Genomic DNA, 25,030 nt, shown 5'->3' with positions numbered 1-25,030 from the left:
GCAAAAGTTATGCGCATGCTCCGTTCGTAAATTTCCCGACGTGCTTTGCGCGAAATTACGGCGCCCCGACGTGTTTGTGAATGGCGACGTGAGTAACGTACTTACGCTGTACTTACGGCGAAAAATACATTTAAAATTCGACGCGGGAAAGACGGCCATACTTTAACATGGCTTGTGTAAAGTTAAGCAATGAAAAAGATTGCTTAACTTTGCGACGGGAAAAACCGACGTTACGCACGCGAGTAGCTTCGTGGATCGCCGTAACAGCTAATTTGCATACCCGACGCTGGAAACGCCGTCGTATCTCTTCTGTGAATCTGGCCCATAGCCCTCATATCAATTACATACTTTTGCTGCAGGTTAGTGGATGGGCATCTCAAGCATAGTAGTATCTTTGATGCCTTCCAAAGAGAGATTTTAACAGGAGAACAAACTAACTGATATCAAATCATCCCTCGCCCAAAGCAATGAGACAGTCAGGCTGCTTTTACAATATGACCAATTTTTATTGATTGAGAAGACAGAGTTGGACGGCTTGGAGGAAAAAAAACCACAAAAAAACATATAGATCCACCCACCGTGTATAATTCATTTTATGTCCACTTATTGCTTCATTTGCTTAACAATTTGTGAAGTACCAAACAATAGTTTTCACATTTTGTATTGCTTGAAATCAAAATGTTATAAGCTGAAATTTTCCTTTAATTGAACTTATATACTCAATGTTATAAGTAAAATTGCTTTTGAATTACAGGCTTTCATTCTGGTCTTTTCTGTTTTTGCGAAGAACTAGGTTTAGCTCCTTGATAACATTCTGTGGCAGTTGTGCGTTGGCTGACAGTTCTTTATTCAGCTGATCAGTGGGATTGTGTAGTCTCTTGACATCTATTGTGTTTAGTTCTTTTGTGTCACCACTGTAATTCTTAGGACTGTCAAGGTCAACCAAACTGTATCGTTTCTTCTGGTTTGTAAGCCTTTCTTCTTTACTGTCGAAAACCTCTGCCATCAGAGACATTCTCTGTTGCATTGTGTTGGTGAGTCCTTCCTTGGATATTGCAGGTCGCATTTTTCTCCTTGTTTTTTCAGACTTTTGAATGATAAAACAGAACACACATAAATAAATGATGTAAACTGTATTGACCTCACGGCATATGTGAGAGAACAATTGTATATCCAGTTAAAACATTTCAAGTATTTTACTGGACCTCACTTGTATTTTCCTTGCAGCCATTCTTTGGGTTTGTCAGTGTCTTCCTTCATATAGAGCTACTTTATCCTGGATTTAAACCTGAAATCACTACTTTAGTGGTCCTAACTAATAATTTTTTTTTTTTTTTTAAAGGTTGTAAAGGTAAATGTTTTTTCACCTTACCCTCCTTGGCGGTATGATTAATTCAGATTTTAGGTGCTGAAAGCGGTACCATTATTTTGCATGGAAATTTGGCGTTTTATATTGTAGGCCTGTAATTCTTAGAAATAACTCACTTAAATCTGTCCAAACAAGAGTCTAGTAGACATCCCGGGCCAGATTCACATACAATTGCGGCGGCGTAACGTATCCCATTTACGTTACACCGCCGCAAGTTTTAAGCGCAAGTGCTTGATTCACAAAGCACTTGCCTGTAAACTTGCGGCGGCGTAGTGTAAATCCGTCCGGCGCAAGCCCGCCTAATTCAAATGGGGCGTGTATCATTTAAATTAGGCGCGTTCCCGCGCCAAACGTACTGTGCATGCTCCGTTTAGAAATTTCCCGCCGTGCTTTGCGCGAAATGACGTTGCACTGACGTAATCTTTTGAACGGCGACGTGCGTTACGTCCTTTCCTATTCACGGACGACTTACGCAAAAAAAAAAAAAATTAATTCGACGCGGGAATGACGGCCATACTTTAACATGGGCAGTCTAAATATAAGCCACAAAATAGCAGCTGTAACTTTACGCCAGGAAAAGCCGACTAGCGACGACGTAAGAGAATGCGACGAACGCGCGTACCTTTGTGGATCACCGTAAACAGCTAATTAGCATACCCGACGCGGAAAACGACGCAAACTCCACCCAGGGGGCGCCGAAGTATTACACCTACGATCCGAAGGTGTACGAAGCCGTACGCCTGTCGGATAGAAGGCAGAAGCCGTCGTATCTTGGTTTGAGAATTCAAACTAAAGATACGACGCGGCAAATTTGAAAGTACGCCGGAAGAATCAGCAGATACTCCCGCGTACTTTTTCTGTGAATCTGGCCCCCCGGGTATAATAAAATTTAAAACACAAAATCATAAATTATAATACAATAAATAAATATAAATAATTATAACAAATAATATAATAATAATAAAAATAATAATAATAATAATAATAATAATAATAATAATAAAAATTATTACTTTTAATTTTTTGATGACGAATTTCCCCACAAATCACTATCGCTCAATTGTTCAAGTGATTCTAATTTTATTATCGCTGTTTTCTAGCTGTTCTAAAACCACTTTTGACATAAAGGGACACTTTTGGTTGCTATGGACAATCTCCAGTTTCCAGGCAGAAAGAACAGTTTTTATTTTATAAAAGTGCATGTAGGACACTGGGCAGACCACTAGGGACAAGGGGGGTGTGTATTTTTTAGATACAGTACTGTAATCTATAAGATTACAGTATACTGTATGTATTGTGTGTATTTACTTTTTTAAATTTGGCGCCGATCTCCGCCCCCATGCGTTGTAACGTCGCAGGGAATGGAGCTCGGCGGCACACGGGCACTGTGAATCGAGCGAGGAGACACTGCTCGATCACACAGCGCGGCGGCATTGCAGGATCCAGGGACAAGGTAAGTAAACCATGCCTTTGGACTCTGCGAGGCGATCCCGAGTCTGGCTCAGGGTTACCGCTTTTGGTTCTAAAATTCCACCCTGAGCCAGACTCGGAATACCGCCAGGGGGGTTAAGGTGCATTAAGGTGAAAAAACATCCGACAGTACCGCCCCCCACCCTGAGCCCCCGTTTTACTTACCTGATCTCTTGAAAGTCCTGCGCCCGCCCCGTCATCCTCCTCGGTTCTGAGCCTCACCATTGATTGGCTACCATGGATGGATTGAAAGCAGCGCAGCCATTGGCTGGTGCTGCTGTCAATCACATCCAATGATTCAGCGTGCCGGGGGGCGGGGCCGAGTGATACAGTCGGCGGCTATGTGTCACGGGAGTGCGCCCGCAAGAGCTTTCCACCATGCAAGCTTGTTCGCATTAAGGTGGAAAGCTCTTGCGAGGAGGAGGAGATACAGCCACCGAGGGACCCCAGAAGATGTGGTTCAGGGCCACTCTGTGCAAAACGAGCTGCACAGTGGAGGTAAGTATAACATGTTTGTTATTTTTTTTTGTTTTATATTCTTGCCTTTAGTGTTCCTTTAACCACTTAAGACCCGGACCAAAATGCAGCTAAAGGACCTTGCCCCTTTTTACGATTTGGCACTGCGTCACTTTAACTGACAATTGTGCGGTCGTGCGACGTGGCTCCCAAACAAGATTGGCGTCCTTTTTTTCCCAACAAATAGAGCTTTCTTTTGGTGGTATTTGATCACGTCTGTGTTTTTTATTTTTTGCGCTATAAACAAAAATAGAGCGACAATTTCGAAAAAAATTCAATATTTTTTACTTTTTGCTATAATAAATATCTCCCAAAAATATATAAAAAAAAATGTTTTCCTCAGTTTAGGCCGATACGTATTCTTCTACCTATTTTTGGTAAAAAAAATCGCAATAAGCGTTTATCGGTTGGTTTGCGCAAAATGTATAGTGTTTACAAAATAGGGGATAGTTTTATTGCATTTTTATTAATCATTTTTTTTACTACTAATGGCAGCGATCAGCGATTTTTTTTGTGACTGCGACATTATGGCGGACAATTCAGACAATTTTGACACATTTTTGGGACCATTGTCATTTTCACAGCAAAAAAATGCATTTAAAATGCATTGTTTATTGTGAAAATTACAGTTGCAGTTTGGGAGTTAACCACTAGAGGGCGCTGTTGGGGTTATGTGTTCCCTGAAGTGTGTTTACAACTGTAGGGGGTTGTGGCTGTAGGAGTGACGTCATCGATTGTGTCCCCCCTATAAAAGGGATGACACGATCGATGCAGCCGCCACAGTGAAGAACGGGGAAGCCGTGTTTACACACGGCTCTCCCTGTTCTTCAGCTCCGGGGACCGATCGCGGGACTCCAGCGCCGATCGGGTCCGCAGGTCCCGCGGTCCCGGTCACGGAGCTAGGAACGGCTGGGTACTAGTACAGGACGTACCTGTACGTACATGTGCCCAGCCGTGCCATTCTGCCGGGGTATATGTGCAGGAGGCGGTCCTTAACCACTTCCAGACCTGCGCACGACGATGTACGTCCTATTTTTAAAGACGGATATCTCGGTAACGGCAGCAGCTGCTGTCACAACCGAGGTATCCATCTTTAGTGTGCGCGGTCTGGAATCCGATAATGGCGGTTTCCGCGGCGGATTCACCGCGAGATCGCCGTTATCGGTGGCGGGAGAGGGGCCCCCCCCCCTCCCGCCGCTCTCCCGCGCCCTCCGCCACTTACCGGAGCCGTCGGTAGCGGCGGAGGCGATCGGATGCTGTCGGCTGGTGAGCGGGGACGAGACTGAAGGAAAAATCTCCTTCGACCGTCCCCATAGCTCGGCTGGGCGGAAGTGACGTCAAAACGTCAGTCCCGCCCAGCCTCTTAAAGAGACAAATTTTTTTTTTGGTCATTTGAAAAAATGACATTTTTTATTTTTTTTCTATTTTTTGCATTTAAGCCCAAATATGAGATCTGAGGTCTTTTTGACCCCAGATCTCATATTTAAGAGGACCTGTCATGCTTTTTTCTATTACAAGGGATGTTTACATTCCTTGTAATAGAAATAAAAGTGATAATTTTTTTTCTTTTTTTTTTTCAGTGTTAAAAATTCTAAAATAAATAAAAATAAATGCGAAAAGCAAAAAAAATTTTTTTTAAAGCGCCCCGTCCCGACGAGCTTGCGCGTAGAAGCGAACGCATACGCGAGTAGCGCCGACATATGAAAACGGTATTCAAACCACACAAGTGAGGTATCGCCGCGATCGTTAGAGCGAGAGCAATAATTTTAGCCTTAGGCCTACTCTGTAACTCAAAAAATGCAACCTGTAGAATTTTTTAAACGTCGCCTATCAAGATTTTTAAGGGTAAAAGTTTGACGCCATGCCACGAGCGGGCGCAATTTTTAAGCGTGACATGTTGGGCATCATTTTACTCGGCGTAACATTATCTTTCAAAATATATAAAACAATTGGGCCAAATTTATTGTTGTCTTATTTTTTAATTCAAAAAAGTGATTTTTTTCCAAAAAAAGTGCGCTTGTAAGACCGCTGCGCAAATACGGTGTGACAAAAAGTATTGGAATGACCACTATTTTATTCTCTAGGGTGTTAGAAAAAAATATATATAATGTTTGGGGGTTTTAAGTAATTTTCTAGCAGAAAAAAATGTTTTAGTCTTGCAAACACCGAATCTGAAAAACACCTAAGGTCTGGAAGTGGTTAAGTGGTTAAATAAGTCCTAAAAATAATCCTTTTTTTTTTATTTAAAATAATCGAAATCCCAAAACAAAAATCGAATATATTCCAGTTTGCCAGTCATTAGATGCATTTGTTTTTCTTTTTTGGGGTTTTCCCTTTATTTTCAACTAGTATTTCTGCAGATCGCACACCTCCAGACCTAGGATGACAATGCTTACTCACCATACTGGGGAAGAGTTACTAAAACTTATGCACAAAGAATCTGGTGCAGCTGTGCATAGTAACCAATCAGCATGTAACTTCAGCATGTTCAATTAGGCTTTGACAATAAGGCTGGGTTCACCTTGGTACGGTACGATCATATGACTGTGGATCTGACTTTGCCCTGTGGCTTGAACTCCGACTTCCATCAGACTTAAATGAAGGGGATCCGACTTTGACCCCAACAATACCAGACCCTTTGAGTCTGGTATGAATCTTTAGGGGAAACCCCATGCCAAAGAAAAAAAAACTCAGGATACAGTCCACCCCCTCCAAGACCATACCAGTCCTTTTGGTCTGGTATGGATTTTAAGGAGAACCTCCAAAATCCATACCAGACCCTTATCTGAGCATGCAGCCCAGCAGGTCAGGAAAGGGGGTGAGGCCACATGCCAGGCCACACGCAGTTGGTGCTTTGGGGCAATGGTTCTCTGCGTTCCCCCTACCCCAAAGCACCTTGTTTATGGGGACAAGGGCCTCTTTCTGACAACCCCAGCCGGTGGTTGTCAGGATCTGTGGGTGGAGGATTTAACGGAATCTGGAAGCCCCCTTTAACAAGGGGGCCCCAGATCCTGGCCCCCACCCTATGTGAATGAGCATGGAGTACATTGTACCCCTACCCATTCACCTAGAAAAAGTGTAAAAAATAAAAAACGCACACAGGTTTTTGACAAAGTAATTTATTAAAGCAGCTTTGGTGTCTCTTCTCCTTCTGATTTCTTCTCCCTCTGGCGATGTCTTCGTCCTCCGGTTCTTTTCCCTTTGCTGACGGTTCTCCTTTCTCCGCTGTCTCCTCGCTCTGCCAGTTCTCCTCTCTGCTGACTTCCCCCTCTGCCTGGTCTCCTCTCTCAGCTATCTTTTCCCTCTGTTCTTCCTCCGATGTTCTCTCGATGCTCTCTCTCCCACTGTAAAGCTGGGTCCACTGTGTGCCATCACAAGGGGGTGGGGCCCTTGGATGAAGACACTGGGTGGCCACGCCCCATGGCTGTAAAAGTAATAGCACACGGCACAGCATTACTGTGGGAGAGAGGGTCAAGAGAAAATTGGAGGAAGAACAGAGGGAGAACAGAAGAAGAAGAAAGTGGAAAGGGGAGACCCGGCAGAGGGAGAAGACAGCGGAGAGCGAAAAAATCGGCAGAGGGAGAAGACAGCATAGAGAGGAGAACCAGCAGCAGAAGAAGACATCAGCGTAGGGAGAAGAACCAGAGGAAGATGTTATCAGCAGAGAGAGAAGAGATGTCGGAGCTGCTTTAATAAATTACTTTGTCAAAAACCTGTGTGCTGTTTTTATTTTTGACACTTTTTTTAGGTGAATGGCATACAATGTACCCCATACTCATTCACATAGGGTGGGGGCCGGGATCTGGGGGCAACCTTGTTAAAGGGGGCTTCCGATAAGCACACCGCCCGCAGACCCCAACAGCTTTGGGGTGGGGGGCGCAGAGCCCCCCCTGCCCCAAAGAACCGACCCCCCATGTTGATGGCACGTGGCCTGAAATGGTTCAGGAGGGGGGAGCTCGCTTATCCCCACCCCTTTCCTGACCTGTCGGGCTGTGTGCTCAGATAAGGGTCTGGTATGGATCTTGGGGGACCCACACCATTTTTTTGGGCATAGGGGTTTCCCTTCAAATCCATACTAGACCGAAGGGTCTGGTATGGTCTTGAAGGGGGGACTCTATGCCGTTTTTTTATTTGGGGTGGGGCTCCCTTTCAAGACCCTCAGAGCACAGTCACATGCCAAAGTCGGATCAGTTAAGACGATGATCCGACTTTGATCCGACTTCAATGATATTCAATTGGCTAATGTAGGATCAAAGTTGGACCAAAGCAGTGCAGGAATGTTTTTCAAAGTCAGACCGACTTGTGTAGGACCAGTTAAGACAGCTCTCATAGGGAACCAATAATTTATACACGTCATGCGACATGTGCTCCCAATGCCGGAGCGTTTGTCGTACCAGTGTGATCCCAGCCTAAAACCTAGAAGCTGATTGGTTACTATGCACAGCTGCACCAGATTCTGTGTGCACCGGCTTTAGAAAATCTCCATCAATAGATCCATGGAGGAGCAGCGTTGTCATCCCAGGGCAGGACAACAGATTATCTCCTCCTCTCCTCCTTTTCATAATATGGAGGGACAGGTTCTGGAGTCCACAGACAGAACAATGCTAAGTAATAACACTCAGCACAGAAAGTTATCAAATTCCCTGCAGGATCAACAGTTATTTTTTCACATCAAACAGTTAAAACCATTTACCATTGGTATTTTAAGAACTAAAGGGACCAGATAAGAGAAGTTCCTTTTTGGTTTTAACCTAACTCCAGACAGCTTTTTTCACGGTTTTGGATAGATCTGGTCTTTATAACATTTCTGTCAAGTTCTATTGCTGTCTGTGAGAGATGAGGGATTGTATATTGTTTCATGCCCTTTTGAAAGCAGGATAAGAAATTAGAAAAATAGCTGTCACTGGGACAGAAAGACACAGTCAATAATAGCACCCAGACCTTCTTGTACTGTACTGAAAACAAGTTTTATGCTTCAGTCTATGTCCCTACTTGAGACATTGTCCATCACTTTCTGTTTCTACATGAAAAGAGGGAAAATTTCCCCAATAATTTTGAGAGTTGTATCCTTTCCTCAATCTGTTCAAAATGGAAAATAACTCTATGCTTCTGTTGGGCTTTAACATTGTTTTTACACTCTTACATCAGCCTCTGAACATCTTTTCTACTCAGTCTGATTAAAAATCCCATTTGATATGGAGAGGATCAGGTGATTACATATAACAGAGTAAAATTACAATGAATATGCATTCTACATTATTTCTTCAAAGTGGACTTAAAATTAAATGACCTCCTTACCTCCTGCTACCCACTTTCATGCTTGTTAAAAAAAAATAATAATAATTGCTTTACATTTACAAATGTAAAATTGCAAAATAATTTGGGACGTTACATGTACCTCTTTGGGTATAATAAACACTGAAAACGTATTAAAAAAAATATAAACATTTTACTCTGAGGCCTCGTACACACGACAGAGATTCTCGGCAGAATTCGCCGAGAAACTCGGTCAAAACCCGGATTCTGCCGAGAATCTCTGTCGTCTGTACAGTTTTGGCTCGATGGAGCCGCCGAGGAGCTCGACGAGAAAATAGAGAACATGTTCTCTATTTTCTCGTTGGCCGCGTTGTTCTATAGGAGAAGGCGGCCCGCCGAGCTCCTCGGCGGCTTCATCCCAAAACGAGACGAGGAACTCGACGTGCCAAGCACGTCGAGTTCCTCTGTCGTGTGTACGGGGCCTGAAAGTCTTCTATGGTTATCAAGCGTTAGCCGTCACTAGTCCAGGAAAGTACATTTTCACAGCTCTCACCATTCAGTTTATTCCTGGTAGGAATGATGCACAGCCCTCTGCTTGCAGAACCAGACGGAACCTCCCTGACCACCTCTTGCACAGCAGGTTCCCACTTGGGGTGCGATAGGGGGTGGGAGGGAAGGTCGTTAGCTGAGCCTTATTGCTGTGTATTCCTAATGTCTTTGTTTCTTATGTTGATTGTTACTTTATGCAACTGTATATTGAAAATTGTTACTGTCCAACTTTTGTAAAAGTGATATATATCTCAATAAACAATAAAAAAAAAAATGTATTCAAAATATTACACAATAAAAAAAAATTAACACATTGGTTGTCCGGGATGGTATTGTCCTGTTCTTGAGATCTCATTTGTTTATAGCCAAACAAATGAGCTGACCAGCTTCGTCAGGTTTTTTTTAAATAAAAATGTAATACTAACTATAGGCCCAGATTCACATACCTGAGATTATCTTTAGTCGGGCGTAGCGCATCCCATATGAGCTACGCCAACGTAACTTAGAGAGGCACGTACTGTATTCACAAAACACTTGCTCCCTAAGTTACGGCGGCGTAGCGTAAATGGGCCGGCGTAAGCCTGCCTAATTCAAATTTGGAAGGAGGTGGGCATGTTGTATTACAATGAGCCGTGACCCCATGTAAATGAGGGGCCGAGCGAACGGCGAATGCGCCGTCCGTGGACGTATCCCAGTGCGCATGCTCAAAATCACGTTGGCAAGAATGCCTAAGATACGTCGAACACTGCCTATGACGTAAACGTCACTTACGCACAGCCCTATTCACGTACGACTTACGTAAACGACGTAAATTTCGATGGTCGTTCCGACGTCCATACCTTAACATGACTTACCCCTGCTTTATGAGGGGTAAAGTTACGCCGGTCGTACGCCTTACGTAAACAGCGTATATAAATACGCCGGGCGCAAGTACGTTTGTGAATCGGCGTATCTAGGTCATTTGCATATTTATAATGGGAACGCCGAATGCGTCCAGCGTAACTATGCGCCTACGATACGCCGGCATAGGCAAGTTACGTCGGACAGCTGAAGCCATGCGACGGCGCACATTTGAAATTACGGCGGCGTATTTGGAGATACGCCAACATAAATGCTTTTTGAATCTGGCCCATAGTGTATAACTAATGGTTTATACATGATGCTCACCCTATTTTGGTGAATTCTTGCAAATGATAGGATTTTTATAAAAACTTTATCTGTCAAATGTCTGCTGGATATAATATACAATGTGATTGATTGTCTCACTTGTGATTCTTTCTTGTATAATATCACAGTATTTGACAAGATCTGAGGCCCTGACAAAGTGGGTCAGCCCACGAAATGTGGTGGCTACAAAAAAATCGAATCTCAAGACCAGGACAATACAATCTTTGATAAGCACTTTGATAACCTACGCAGTTCAGTTTTGGGCCCCCATTCTCAAAAAGGATATTGGGGAACTGGAGAAAGTGCAGAGAAGGGCAACCAAACTGATAAGAGGCATGGAGGATCTCAGCTATAAGAAAAGATTAGAGGAACTGAATTTATTCACTCTTGAGAAGAGGAGAATAAGGGGGGATATAATCAACATGTACAAATATATAAGGAGTACATCTAGTGAACTTGGTGTTGAGTTATTCACTTTACGGTCCACACTGAGGACAAGGGAGCACTCTTTACGTCTAGAGGAAAAGAGATTTAATCTCCAAATACGGAAAGTTTTCTTCACAGTAAGAGCTGTGTAAATGTGGAATAGACTCCCTGCAGAGGTGGTTCTGGCCAGCTCAGTAGATTGCTTTAAGAAAGGCCTGGATTATTTCCTAGATGTACAAAATATAACTGGGTACTAACATGTATAGGTAAAGTTGATCTGGGGAACATCCGATTGCCTCATGGGGGATCAGGAAGGGATTTTTTTCCCCTACTGTAGCAAATTGGATCATGCTTTGCTGTTTTTTTTTGCCTTCCTCTGGATCAACTGTGGGTATAGAATTGGGTATATGTGATTGTATGATATTATTATTATTAGTATTATTATTATTATTATTATTATTATTATTATTATTATTTTGTTTCTTATGGTTGAGCTTGATGGACTTGTGTCAACCTAACTATGTAACCTATTTTTAGATGTGTAATATTTTGAATAAAAGATACATAAAATTGTTGTTGGTCACTGTTTATTATACCCAAAGCGGAAAAGCCCCAAATAATTTTGCAATTTATATTAGTTTGAGAGAGGGTACCTCATGGTAGTAGGAATTAATTTACACCCTTTCAAACTGCAGGGTTTGGTGTGTATATGTACTGTATATACTGTATATATTGTACTGTATTGTAATTATACTGTGTGTCCTTATGTTGTAAAGCACTGTGTAAACTGTTGGCGCTATATAAATCCTGTATAATAATAATAATAATAATAATATATACACACATAGTATATATATATATATATATATATATATATATATATATATATATATATATATATATATATATATATATATATAAAATTTAACCACTTCAATACAAGGCACTTCTCCCCTTCCTGCACAGGACAATTTTCAGTTTTCAGCGCTTTCAGCGAATGACAATTGTGTGGTCATACAACACTGTACCCAAACTACATTTTTATGATTTTCTTCCCACAAATAGAGCTTTATTTTGATGTTTTTTTATCACCATTGGGTTTTTTATGTTTTGCTAAACAAACTAAAAACAAATAAAAATTTGTTTTTCCCCTCACTTATGGGCACTGATGAGGTGGCACTGATGAGGTGGCACTGATGGGCACTGATGAGGAGGCACTAATATGTAGAATTTATGGGCACTGATAGGCGGCACAGGTGGGCACCAATAGGCTACACTGATAGGCGGCACTGATGGTCACTGATAGGTGGCACTGATGGTCACTGATAGGTGGCACTGATGGGCGGCACTGATGGGCACTAATAGATGGCACTGATAGGCAGCACTGTTGAGGGGGTCCTGACAGGCGTTACTGATGGGGCACTGATTGGCACTTTGATGGGTACTGATTGACGATTTAGGTGGGCACTGACTGGCAGCTGATGGGTACTGATTGGCATTGTGGTGGGCACCTCTGATGGGGGCTGCACTGATAATCAATGTGCTGATTATCAGCGCACACCCCCCCCCCCCCACTGACAGGAAAGCTGCCTATCGGCTCTCCCTGTCAGTGCTAACCAAGGAAAGCCCTGGTTCACACTGTGATCAGCTGTGATTTGTCACAGCTGATCACATGGTAAAGAGCTTCCGTCAGAGGCTCCTTACCACGATCGGAGATGTGGTGTGTCAGAGTGACACACCACACCACCAATCGCTGCCTGCGCTGCGTGCCCCCATTAATCGCCGTGCTGCGTGCTTGCTTGTTATCCTGAAAGACATCATATGATGTCCAGTCAGGATAACTGAACCACTTCTGGTCATCATTCTGCTATAGGCTGGGTGGGAATTGGTTAAATATTGCCCAAAAAAAAGCATATATAACCTTTAATTTAATTTAGCATGTTCCATATTCACCACCCCCTTTCATTTTACAAGTACACCATGGCCTTTCAATCATGTTCCACAATTAATATTATTACATTTAAATTCACAAGTGCTTCCTGGGATTTGAACTGGGAACCTCTACTGCAGTTTCAAGGATTAATAAATCGTCTGAATGCCAGGTTTAAAAAATATCTCTCTTTAGATATAGAAAATTGTTCAGTATTTGCCTGACCTAGCCTATATTAATTACAGCGTTTGAAGTTGTTGACCTAGACACAATGCAAATTACTTTTTTATTTTTTCTCACACAAGACCTACTCTTGATACATAATAAACCAGAACACTGTTTAATCCTAAGCACATAATTAATATTATTATACCCCCCTAAAATACATGTGATTTAATGTAGTGTATTGCTGCCTGTTACTAAGTACATAATTATTTGGACAAAGCAGCAAAATAAAAGCTTAAATATGTTAAATATCAAGCTTACCATTGGCATAGGCTGAATTGTAGCGGCGTCCTTTTGTTTGTTTTCATACACCCCTCTCATCTGTAGGTTTTTTACTGTTAGGATTTGTTCTGTTTTACTTTTTGGAAGAAATTCACCAGCACAATGTATATATAATATAATGCAGTACATTAATACATTGTTTGAATCCATAAAAGACATGCTTATAGAAGGAAAATGCAATGTGACAGAGATGAGCTTAGCATAGCCTTCTGCTTCTCCTTCCCTATGCAGAGATTTACTAAAACTGGCGCACACAGAATCTGGTGAAGTTGCACATAGTAACTAATCAGGGTCTAACTTCAGCTATGTTCGACTAGGCTTTGAAAATAAAGCCTGGAAGCTGATTGTTACTATGCACAGCTGCACCAGATTCTGAGTGCACCAGTTTCAGTAAATCTCCCTGTGCCGGTGTGTTGTCACATTCTGCTCCCCATCACAGAATGCTCCGGAAGTCACGTTCCGTCGCCGCCATCTTGCTACACCCCACATTCCTGCACAGTAATGATAGAGTGAGAAGGGGACAAGCGGACATCTTGATACACCCATCTGAGTTTTAGATTTCACACTTATTTTCAACACAAAACTGAGCTTATATGCTTAAATACAGTGTTTTTAAATCCGACAGACTGTTTAGATGTTAAATGTGAAAATCAGAGGTGTTTTGTCACATGAGCAAACATGTAAGGTCATCAGGTTTGCTGCTGCTTTCAACATTTAACATTTAAACAGTCCGTCGGATTTCCAAATACTGGGCCAGATTCACAGAAGAGATACGACGGCGTATCTCCTGATACGCTGTCGTATCTCTGTGATCCGCCCGTCCTAACTATGCGGCTGATTCATAGAATCATATACGCATAGCTAGCCCTAAGATCCGACAGGTGTAATTGACTTACACTGTCGGATCTTTAGGATGCAATTCTAGGCCGGCCGCTAGGTGGTGATTCCATAGCGGTCAGCGTAGAATATGCAAATGACTAGTTACGGCGATCCACGAAGATCCGCGCGTTCGTCGCAATCCCGTACGTCGTCGCTAGTCGTTTTTACCCGTCGCAAAGTTACACCTGCTTTAACATGGCTTATCTTTAGATCAGACATGTTAAAGTATGGCCGTCGTTCCCGCGTCGAATTTCGATTTTTTTTTTTTACGTAAGACGTCCGGGATAACGAAACGCCGTAACACACGTCGCATTTAAAAAAAAAGCATTGGGGCGCCGTAATTTCACGCAATGCACGTCGGGAAATTTCCTAACGGAGCATGCGCAGAACGTTCGGCGCGGGAACGCGCCTAATTTAAATGGTGCCCGCCCCATTTGAATTAGGCGGGCTTGTGCCGAGTGCATTTACATTACACCGCCGCAAGTTTACAGGTAAGAGCTTTGTGAATCGGGCACTTACGCTGTAAACCTGCGGCGGTGTAACGTAAATGGGATACGTTACGCCGCCGCGGAGTAACGTAATTCTCTGTGAATCTGGCCCTTTGTCTTTAAGCATATAAGCTCCATTTTGTGTTGAAAATAAGTCTCAAATCTAAAACTGCGGTGGGTGTAACAAGATGTCCGCTTGCCCCCTTCTCACTCTATCTTTACTGTGCAGGAGTGTGGGGTGTAGCAAGATGGCAGCGAAAAAACGTCACTTCCACAGCATTCTGTGATAGGGAGCGAAATGTGACACTGCACCGGCAGATGGAAAAGATTGAGGTACAATAATTAATTGTAGTAGAGTCCAGGGTTACTGTGCAATGTGGCAGAATTGTGCAAATCTCAGGATTAGATGGGCGGGAATATAAATCCTTTGGTAGGTACAACAGCTCTAATATATGTAATTTATCTGTGTATGTAGCTGTTTTCCTGAAGTTTAGCTTTAGATTATAAAACTTGCATACTAGGGACTTATATGTTTAAGTAGTAATTGAGCTGAAATGCAGCTGTGATCACCCAGCCATTTGATTAAACAGGCTCAATATTTCTGCACATAATTAAATGTTTGACTTGTGCAAGTCTCTTTCCACCTTAGTAAATATGGTCCCTAAAGAGCAGGTAATTAATAAAATTAACACTGAAATAGCGGAAATACCTAGGGAACAATGTTTAAAAAAGAAGGAGGATGATACAGATAGCAGTCCACACCAATTGGGCTTTATATCGGATTTCCATTACCAGTAAAGGGAGATAGAGAGTATAATTGGGAAATATTGACATATCTTATGCAGGGACAGACATCTCTGCGAGATCCTATCGGAGAGGCCGAGATTCATCTATAAGAGGGCCCTAAATTTTGGGGACCGGGTGGTACAAAAAATTCTGGATCCACCCGATAGAAGGATTTCGAGCATAGATTTCAAAGGCTTTTTCTCTTGCCGCAAGTACATTTGCTGTAGGACAGTAAAAGTTGGCGATAGAGGTACGACTAGTATTACAAATTTAGATGGTGAAACTTTTCAAATTGAACAATTTATCACTTGTAATTCGGCTTATGTTGTTTATCTTTTATGGTGCTGTACTATGTGGGAAGAACGAAACACCTTCTACAAATTTGTATAGCTGAACATTTGATCAATATTAGGAAATGCTTCATATATCATAGTGTGTCATTGCACTTTAAGGAGAAGCATGATCAGGATCTATCTGTCCTTCAATTCTGTGGCATTGATTGCACATTCCCATCATGGAGCGGTTCAAATCGAGTTAGGGAACTATCACATAGGGAGACTAAAGGGATATTCCTTTTTAAGAGTCTCCACTCGAGAGGGTTAAATATTGAACTCGATTTGAATTGTTTCATCAGTAATTTGTAGTAAAGGATGCCAGTATAATATATGTATTCTTTTACACTCTTTATTCTTTATAGTTTTTTTATTTATGTATAATAATTTTCTTTGGTTTATTAGTGACTGTCTCCTTTAATGAAGGAGGACATCTAATAAGGTCTCTACCCCTTTAGCATACTAGTATATAAATATAATATATAAAATATAATCTTGGTTTCTATAGAATATCCATTGAAATTAGGAAATTTATTTTAAATTAGATAGTGTTATTTAATAATTGCTATGATTTTATGTATGTCATTGTACTGATATATTTTTTTTCGACCACTTACTCATTATTTATATTTCTAATGATTACTTTTAGTGGTGTTTTTTAGCTTATTATTGTGTCACTTTGTGGCACTCGCTTATTACATATGATGAATGTAACGGTTTACAGATATTGATAGCGTAATACTAATGCCCCCTTGATTATTTTAAAATGGGGTCAAACATGATGTATTGCGGTCACGGGGACGTGGAGCACGTGCAGGCGCAGTGGCCAGGCCATGTAATCAATCCCATTGAAGAAGTCTTACTGACGAAACATGTCTGGGCATGGTTACATGGCAACTGCTTGTGTTGTTTATAGTTCAGAGACACCGATCACCAAGTGTGCAGTTACTTCAGGAGTAGAGGGGTGAGCGAGCGAAGTGGAGGGTGAGATTTACAGTGTCTGCTCTGGGTCCGCCGAGACCGGAATACATTGCTATATCGCAGCATACTCCCTGCTTTGGAAAATTTATGTTTGAAGTGCCTCTGTTTGTTTTTAAGGATGTAAGTGCAATATTTGAAGGTTTTTGTGTGCTGTTTATAATAAATAGTTAACTCTACTTCACTATTGGAAGCACTTTTACTTTTACATGTGGAGCGCTTTTGTTTGTTGAGCACTGTTGGAATCTTTTGATACCCCTGGGGGGAAAATGAAGCCATATTGCCGAGAATGAGAGTGCAAGGCATATCTTATTGGTGAGTGCATTTCTTAAGGCTGAACACAAATGGTGTGGAGGAAGATTCTTTTTAAGTTACTATAAGAAGATCACCTGTTTATTTTAGTTTAAACACTTGGAAATAACACAATCATTTATGGACTTGATTTGGATTGTTTAATGACTTGGTTATTGGATGAACATTATGAACACTTAATATCTATATATCTTTTCTATAGATATAATATTTGACACTTTTATCACGGGGTGATTCATTTATATTTATTTGGGTATGTTCATTTAATTTGTGAACACAGCGCTACTATTTTGTTCATTCAAAATTATTACATAGTTATTTAAATATTTTAAGTAGCATCTTTAGGTGAGTATATGTGTGTATACATATACACATATATTATAGTATATTTTTGAGGTGCAGTGGTGGTGTGTAGGGCACATATTTATTCACCAGTTTTTTCATTAAATATGGTCCCTGACTAGTCCACTGAGCCAGTGTTGAAAATCCACTATCTCCAAGCCTCACAATTGGTCCTAAAGGTTTAGGCCCCATACACACCATAGAATCTATCCGCAGATAAATCCCATCAAATGGGTTTCTGCGGATAGATCCTATGGTGTGTACACGCCAACGGATATTTATCCGCAGAGAAATCTCCCCTGGGATGGATTTCCAGCAGATGGATATTTGCTGACATGCACAACAAATCCATCTGCTGGAATCCATTCCAACGGATGGATCCGCTCGTCTGTACAGACTTACCGGATCCATCCGTCTAAAGGGATTCCCCGCACGCGTCGTAATGATTTGACGCATGCGTGGAATTCCTTATATGACAGCGTCGCGCCCGTCGCCGCGTCATAATAGCGGCGACGGCGCGACACGTCATCGGCAGAGGATTTCAGCGCGGATTTCAATGCGATGGTGTGTACACGCCATCGCATAGAAATCCTCTGAAATCCTCGAGAGGATTTATCTGCGGATACGGTCCGCTGGACCGTATCTGCGGATAAATCCTCTCGTGTGTATGGGGCCTCAGAGTGCACTTTGTAATGTTGCTGATGTTAAGGTTTAAGAAACTCCCCTTCCTTTCACAAACCCAAGGATGAAAAGCACTGACTGACAGATACTCCAACCCATCTGCTTAGATAGTAGATGATGAAGGAACAACATCAATTCTCATACATACAACAGCTCTGATTTTGGTCATTATTTAAAATGGTAGTAAATCCTCATTTTGATTTCTGCCTACAGATAAGCATATAATAAAGCTTACTTGTAGGTAAAATGAATGGGCCAAATTCTCAAAAGAGATACGCAGGCGGAACTGCTGTTCAGCCTGCCTATCTCTGTGCCTAACTTTGGAAACGATCCTCAAAAGGCTTTTTCCAAAGTTAGGCAGAAGATCTGACATGTGTAAGACACTTACACGGTCAGATCTTTGGATGCAGTACCGCATCCGCCGCTGGGGGCATTTCTCATTGAAATGCCGCTTTGAGTATGCAAATGAGGACTTAAGCAGGTCCACAAAGCATTTCAGCATTGTGATTTCTGCGTAAGTTCCGATTTGCTTGCGCAAAACTAGGGCTGGTTTTACAATGTGGAAAGTTAGTCACACCATGTAAAAGCCCATTCAAGTGACGGCATTTGGTATGCATTCCCGAGGGAGAACTCCACGGCAATTTGTAAAATCAAAACCGGCATGGGTTCCCCCCCAGGAGCATACCAGGCCCTTAGGTCTGGTATGGGTTGTAAGGAGACCCCCCCTACGCCGAAAAATCGACGTAGGGGGTCCCCCTACAATCCATACCAGACCCGTATCCAAAGCCCGCTACCCGGCCGGCCAGGAATGGGAGTGGGGACGAGCGAGCGCCCCCCCCCCCTCCTGAGCCGTACCAGGCCGCATGCCCTCAACATGGGGGGGGGGTTGGGTGCTCTGGGGCAGGGGGGCGCACTGCGGGCCCCCCACCCCAGAGCACCCTGTCCCCATGTTGATGAGGACAGGACCTCTTCCCGACAACCCTGGCCGTTGGTTGTCGGGGTCTGCGGGCGGGGGGCTTATCGGAATCTGGGAGCCCCCTTTAATAAGGGGGCCCCCAGATACCGGCCCCCCACCCTAAGTGAATGGATATGGGGTACATCGTACCCCTACCCATTAACCTGGAGGCAAAGTGATAGTTATTAAACACACAACACAAGGGTTTTTAAAATCATTTATTAGTCTGCTCCGGAGGCCCCCCCTGTCTTCTTTATTAGCTCTAATACCAGGGGGGGCTTCTTCTTCCACTCTCCGGGGGTCTTCTCCGCTCTCCGGGGGTCTTCTCCGCTCTCCGGGGGGGTCTTCTCCGCTCTCCGGGGGTCTTCTTCTATCTTCGCCGCTCTCCGCTGTTGACTCGGCGCACCCCGGTTCTTCTCCAGCTGTCCGGTGCCTTCTCCTTCAGCGCTGGCTGCCTACTATCTTCGTGTGTTAGCTCAATTACTAGCAGGCAGCCAGCGCGGTCTTCTGTGACGTCATGTTCTTCTATTCTCTTCTTCTCCCTTCTTCCGATGTTGACACGTCGCCTCTTCTCACTGCAATGATGGAAGCGCGCCTTGCATCCCATTTATATAGGCATCACCGTCCCATCATGCTCCGGTAGGTACCCACGTGGTGGGTGCCTACCCACATGCACCCACCACGTGGGTACCTACCAGCGCTGAAGGAGAAGGCACCGGACAGCTGGAGAAGAACCGGGGTGCGCCGAGTCAACAGCGGAGAGCGGCGAAGATAGAAGAAGACCCCCGGAGAGCGGAGAAGACCCCCCCGGAGAGCGGAGAAGACCCCCGGAGAGTGGAAGAAGAAGCCCCCCCTGGTATTAGAGCTAATAAAGAAGACAGGGGGGCCTCCGGAGCAGACTAATAAATGATTTTAAAAACCCTTGTGTTGTGTGTTTAATAACTATGTACCCCATATCCATTCACTTAGGGTGGGGGGCCGGTATCTGGGGGCCCCCTTATTAAAGGGGCTCCCAGATTCTGATAAGCCCCCCGCCCGCAGACCCCGACAACCAACGGCCAGGGTTGTCGGGAAGAGGTCCTGTCCTCATCAACATGGGGACAGGGTGCTCTGGGGTGGGGGGGCCCGCAGTGCGCCCCCCTGCCCCAGAGCACCCAACCCCCCCATGTTGAGGGCATGCGGCCTGGTACGGCTCAGGAGGGGGGGCGCTCGCTCGTCCCCACTCCTTTCCTGACCGGCCGGGTAGCGTGCTTTGGATATGGGTCTGGTATGGATTGTAGGGGGGGTCTCCTTACAACCCATACCAGACCTAAGGGCCTGGTATGCTCCTGGGGGGGGAACCCATGACGGTTTTTTCTTTGAAAATTGGCATGGAGTTCTCCCTCAGGAATGCATGCCGAGCGACGCTGTAAATTTTTCTTTTTTCTTTTTTGTTTTCCCGGCGCGTATTTTTTTTTCACCCGTCGCAACTTTATTGTCCCGTCGCAATCCACAAAGCCCGGCGTAAATTACGTTCGCGCGCTGCATGTCGGGAAAATTATGTCACACGCATGCGCAGTACGGCCGGCGCAGGAGCGCGCCTCATTTAAATAGTAATCGCCCCCCGGAGAGGAGGACCGCCTTGCGACGGAGGCACTTAAGTTACACGGCGTGTAATTTCTAGGTAAGTGCTTTGTGGATCGGGCACTTAGGTAGAAATTTTAAGGCCGTGTAACTTAACTGCTGAAAGTTAAGTTAGGCAGCTTTTTTGAGAATTTGGCCCAATATCTCTTAAATATGCACTGTTTAGGAGACATTCTAGGGAGCAGCAGCCAATAACATTACCTGCGCATGCGCTCTGGGAGAACGGCATATCCGTGCTGCAGACCTGACTATAGCGTGCATGCGCAAGAGTGACATCATCGTGGCTTGGCCAGTAAAGCTGCTGGAGCCTGCAAACCTGGAAGGAACATTGGGTGAAGATGGAAGCACTGCCAGTGGTGACAGGGCACTGCTGAAGGACTTGTTTCTAAGGTCAGTATTTCATAGCGTGCTAGTATGCGATGCGTACTAGCACATTATGTAATCGCCCTGAAGGGGATTTTGTTAGTCCAATGTCACAGTTTACTACCACAAGGAATTGGCTTCCTTCTGGGCCCCTAACTTATTCACTGCTATACAGTATATGCTTCAACTTGGAGACTGTCACATTTAAGAGTTAAGACCGTAACAGACAGAGGAGCCTTGGTGAGGCTGTGCAGCCTCCTGCATATATTTGCAAATGTGTGCAATTAAACCCTCTGATTTAACGTGAATTGTTTAACAGGGCCAATTTGTACACTGGGAAATCTTATGTTTGCTTTAACAAGTCACTTTCCACCAAAATATGGTCCATGATTACTGAACATAACCAATCTTCCATATGCTTCACACTTTAGTAAATCAGATCCACAGTGTTTCGGGGTAAGTCCATGCCCCACACTATATAAGGCTGCTTCCATCAGCGGCCGTGTATAGTGTGCATTAATGAAGAGAGATTATGCAGGGTACTTAGTGGATTGAGCGTGCAGTCAGTGTAGTGTATATAACGCAGTGCAGAGTATACAGTGCAGTCAGTGTAGTGTATATAACGCAGTGCAGAGTATACAGTGCAGTCAGTGTAGTGTATATAACGCAGTGCAGAGTATAAAGTGCATTTCAGAGTATATAATGCAATGAAATTCAGAGTATATAATGCAGAGTATATAGTGCAGTGCAGAGAATATAGTGCAGAGTATAAAACACAGTGCAGTGCAGAGTATATAATACAGTGCAGTGCAGATAATATACTAGAGTGTAGTGCAGAGTATATAGTGCAGTGCAGAGTATTTAATACAGTGCAGTGTATATATTGCAGTGCATTGCAGAGTATATAGTGAAGTGCATAGAATACAGCACAGCGCAGAGTATAGAATACAGTGTATTGAAGTGGTTAAGGGAAACCCTATGACAGAATTTTGAAAAAATGGCGTGGGGTCCCCCCTAAAATCCATACCAGGTCCTTTTGTTTTTTGGGTTAAATGAGATTTAATTGTCCAATCAGCAGTTTGGGGATAGGCAAATTTGCATTGTCAAATTGCTGTGAGCAAGTGAGATCACTGACTGAGTTATGCTGTCTGGCAGGGGTATCTGGATCCTTAAACAATGAAACAGAGTTCCAAATATTTGACTTTTAAAACATGTTTGACATCAGCCTCATTTGTTTATTACTCATAGGTCCTTTTAAACACCTTCTTGAGGCAGTGGATGTAAAAAGAAAAATGCACTTATGAACATAACATATTCAGTACTATGAACTGCTGTTAGTGCTCTTATGATAGATTACCTTTGATATTAAATGTAAATGAATCTCAGAAACACAATCTATGCAATTTTTTAGAAGTAAAGCTTAATTTCAGAACTGATGGCTGATGCACCATACTGCAGCTGAACTAATACAAATAATTTTCACAGTCTCATTTTTTTTTTCTTTTTGACATGGAGCAGTGGAAAAATACAAAATTATTTACACTGAATTATTCTAACTCACTCGTCAGCAGAATTTCCAAGAAATATCTATTCGCTTTTGCTAGCTTTATATTAAATTTATAAAAATATAGCAAATCAACAATTTTCTGACTTGTTTGAATTACATAGCTTTTTTTTCTGATAGGAAAAACAAATCACCGATTCCATTCTAGTGAGAAAAAGAGATAAAATATTACAGTGACTTGTTTGTTTATTTGCTTTCCACAAAAGTTGAGAATTAGTTTTATCATTATATTTTAGTAGCATGCCTGCATTATATTCCATAGATCTGTTTAGAGCCACAAGGGGAAAATATACAAATAATGTAAAGTAGAAATAGCAACTTTGTTGAATGCTCTATCTGTCTGAAGAGAGTGTGCAATGAATAAGAATTAGTTACTGAACTTCCAAAGCAAAACATGAGTTCCAGGTGCTTACTTATCGACTCTAGGTGTTATTTTTAAATACATTAAAAACCTTTTTCCTTGAACCTTGTGTTTTCACCTGCATACGTTGTGCATTGGTCATGTAGTTGCATGGTGTCATTTGTTGCCCTGTATACACAGTCTATAGTAGAGTAAATCTTCACTTTCCAGTTGTTTCTTTTCGTATTCATGAGGCATGTGACATAACACAGTACAGGCTAATACATGTCTGTAGTGTGAGACCTGACACTTCCTGTGAAGAAACTATATATCTCACAATACCTGGGTCCTTCAGTCTAGTGTTCTGCAGGTGAGAGCTCAAGAGTAATTATATCTGAAACAGACACAGCTAGGCAGAGCAATTAAAAGAGAGATTACTATGCAGTTTCATATCATTTAAAGGAAAAGTCGACATTTACACGCTATGGCCCAAAAAATTGTTTAAAAACAATACTTGACACAATACTTGGGTACTAAGTATAGCAAAATGGGAAGCCAAAATGTGCAGCACTATATCTTTTTAACCAAATAATAAAATAAATCACAACCTGTGAACATATTCAAAACATGCACATAAAAATGTATTCCTAAACATTCTGCAATGCACAGACTAGTAGGGGGTTCAGGCCTCACAGATATAGAAGACTATTACACAGCAGGCATACTAGGCCAGATAAAAGAGTGGTTCCTACCACAGGCCTCCACTCATTGGGGAGAAATAGAATGCAAACCATCCCAGGCAAAAACCTGATAACATGGCTCTATAGCGTTCATCCTAAAACAAAGATCCCCCTCAACCTTCCGCAAAACATTCTTCAAGCGGTCCAAATATGGTGCAAATTCACACATATGGCTCCTCTCAACATACCCTTACAGACCCTTAAACTGCTCATCCCCGACCTAACTAACCACAAATGGTCCAAATACAACTCCATTCTTTTATCAGACTTAACCCAAGATGGCCACATCAAACTCTTCCATCTTCTCATCTCAGACCTAAAACTAGGCCCAGGTGCCTATTTTCAATATATACAAAAAGCTCACTGCCTTAAAAACAACCCACAATTCTGGCTCTCCATTCCCACTAAAGCTTTAGCTTATTACCTACCCAGCTCCCCAGGGAAGAACGGAATCTCCATCTTCTACAATTTAATCCAAGAAAAAATGCACTTCCAATAATCTATAGATCTCAACCAATGGGAACGAGACTTAAGTAAAAAATACACAGACAGACAATGGTATAGAGCACTACTGTCCATATATCAAGCCACAAAATGCACGGCAATGTGGGAACTCACACAAAACCTTGTACAAAGAAGGTATCTTATACCAGACATTATCACAAAATTTGACAAACAAACATCTCCTACATGCTGGAGGAACTGTGGGTCGACCGGTACAATACTACACACCTTATGGGATTGTCCACAAATAGCACAATACTGGCATAAGGTCTTCTCACTTATTTCACAAGTTACCAAGATGAACATATTACCTACACCCGATCTGATCCTATTAAACTTAACTATAGAATCCCTACCGTATACCTACAGAAGAGTAATTACTCATATCGTACTTGCAGCCAGACGCAACAAAACCAAACTCTGGAAAAACACCAAACCCCCTTGTTTCATAACTTGTGCACTTAAGTTAAAGCACACCTATTTGTAAGAGAATTACTGTTAATGAACCAATCCTGTTAAGGTCAATATCGTTTATATGCTTACACATATTAACGTCTGTACTAAGCATTGTGCTTCTCATAAAACTGTTTGTACATTATTACTGCACAATGAAAACATTGAAATGAAAAATTCTGCAATGAATACTCAGAAAGCCAAAATAAGTGCACAGATCTCAATAAAATATGAATACATACATTATGGGGCAGATCCACAAAGGTAGTACGCCGGCGTATCTACTGATACGCCAGCGTACTTTCAAATTTCCTGCGTCGTATCTTTGTTTTGAATCCTCAAAACTAGATACAACGGCATCTGGGTTAGATCCGACAGGCGTACGTCTTCGTACGCCTTCGGATCGTAGATGCAATTCTTCGGCGTCCGCTGGGTGGCGTTCCCGTCGTAATCCGCGTCAAATTAGCTATTTCCGACGATCCACGAACGTACGAGCGGCC

At 42.7% G+C, this 25,030-nt stretch overlaps 1 protein-coding gene across 2 annotated transcripts in view; it reads right to left on the bottom strand.

Annotated features, from left to right (window-relative positions):
* Positions 1–482: 482 nt before the first annotated feature.
* Positions 483–25,030, bottom strand: part of ARAP2 (ArfGAP with RhoGAP domain, ankyrin repeat and PH domain 2) — a 481,396-nt gene continuing 456,848 nt past the window's right edge. For both annotated transcript variants that reach the window (XM_040335148.1, XM_040335150.1), the window contains exons 32-33: positions 13,170–13,292; positions 483–1,087 (exon numbers count right to left, since the gene is read on the bottom strand). In XM_040335148.1, coding sequence (XP_040191082.1) covers positions 749–1,087; positions 13,170–13,292 — 462 coding nt within the window. In that variant the 3' untranslated portion in view covers positions 483–748. The remainder of the gene's footprint in view (positions 1,088–13,169; positions 13,293–25,030) is intronic.

Source organism: Rana temporaria, chromosome 1 (assembly GCF_905171775.1).
Source record: "Rana temporaria chromosome 1, aRanTem1.1, whole genome shotgun sequence".
In the NCBI taxonomy this organism is placed as follows: Eukaryota; Metazoa; Chordata; class Amphibia; order Anura; family Ranidae; genus Rana; species Rana temporaria.
This window is presented reverse-complemented; position numbering and strand designations above follow the sequence as displayed.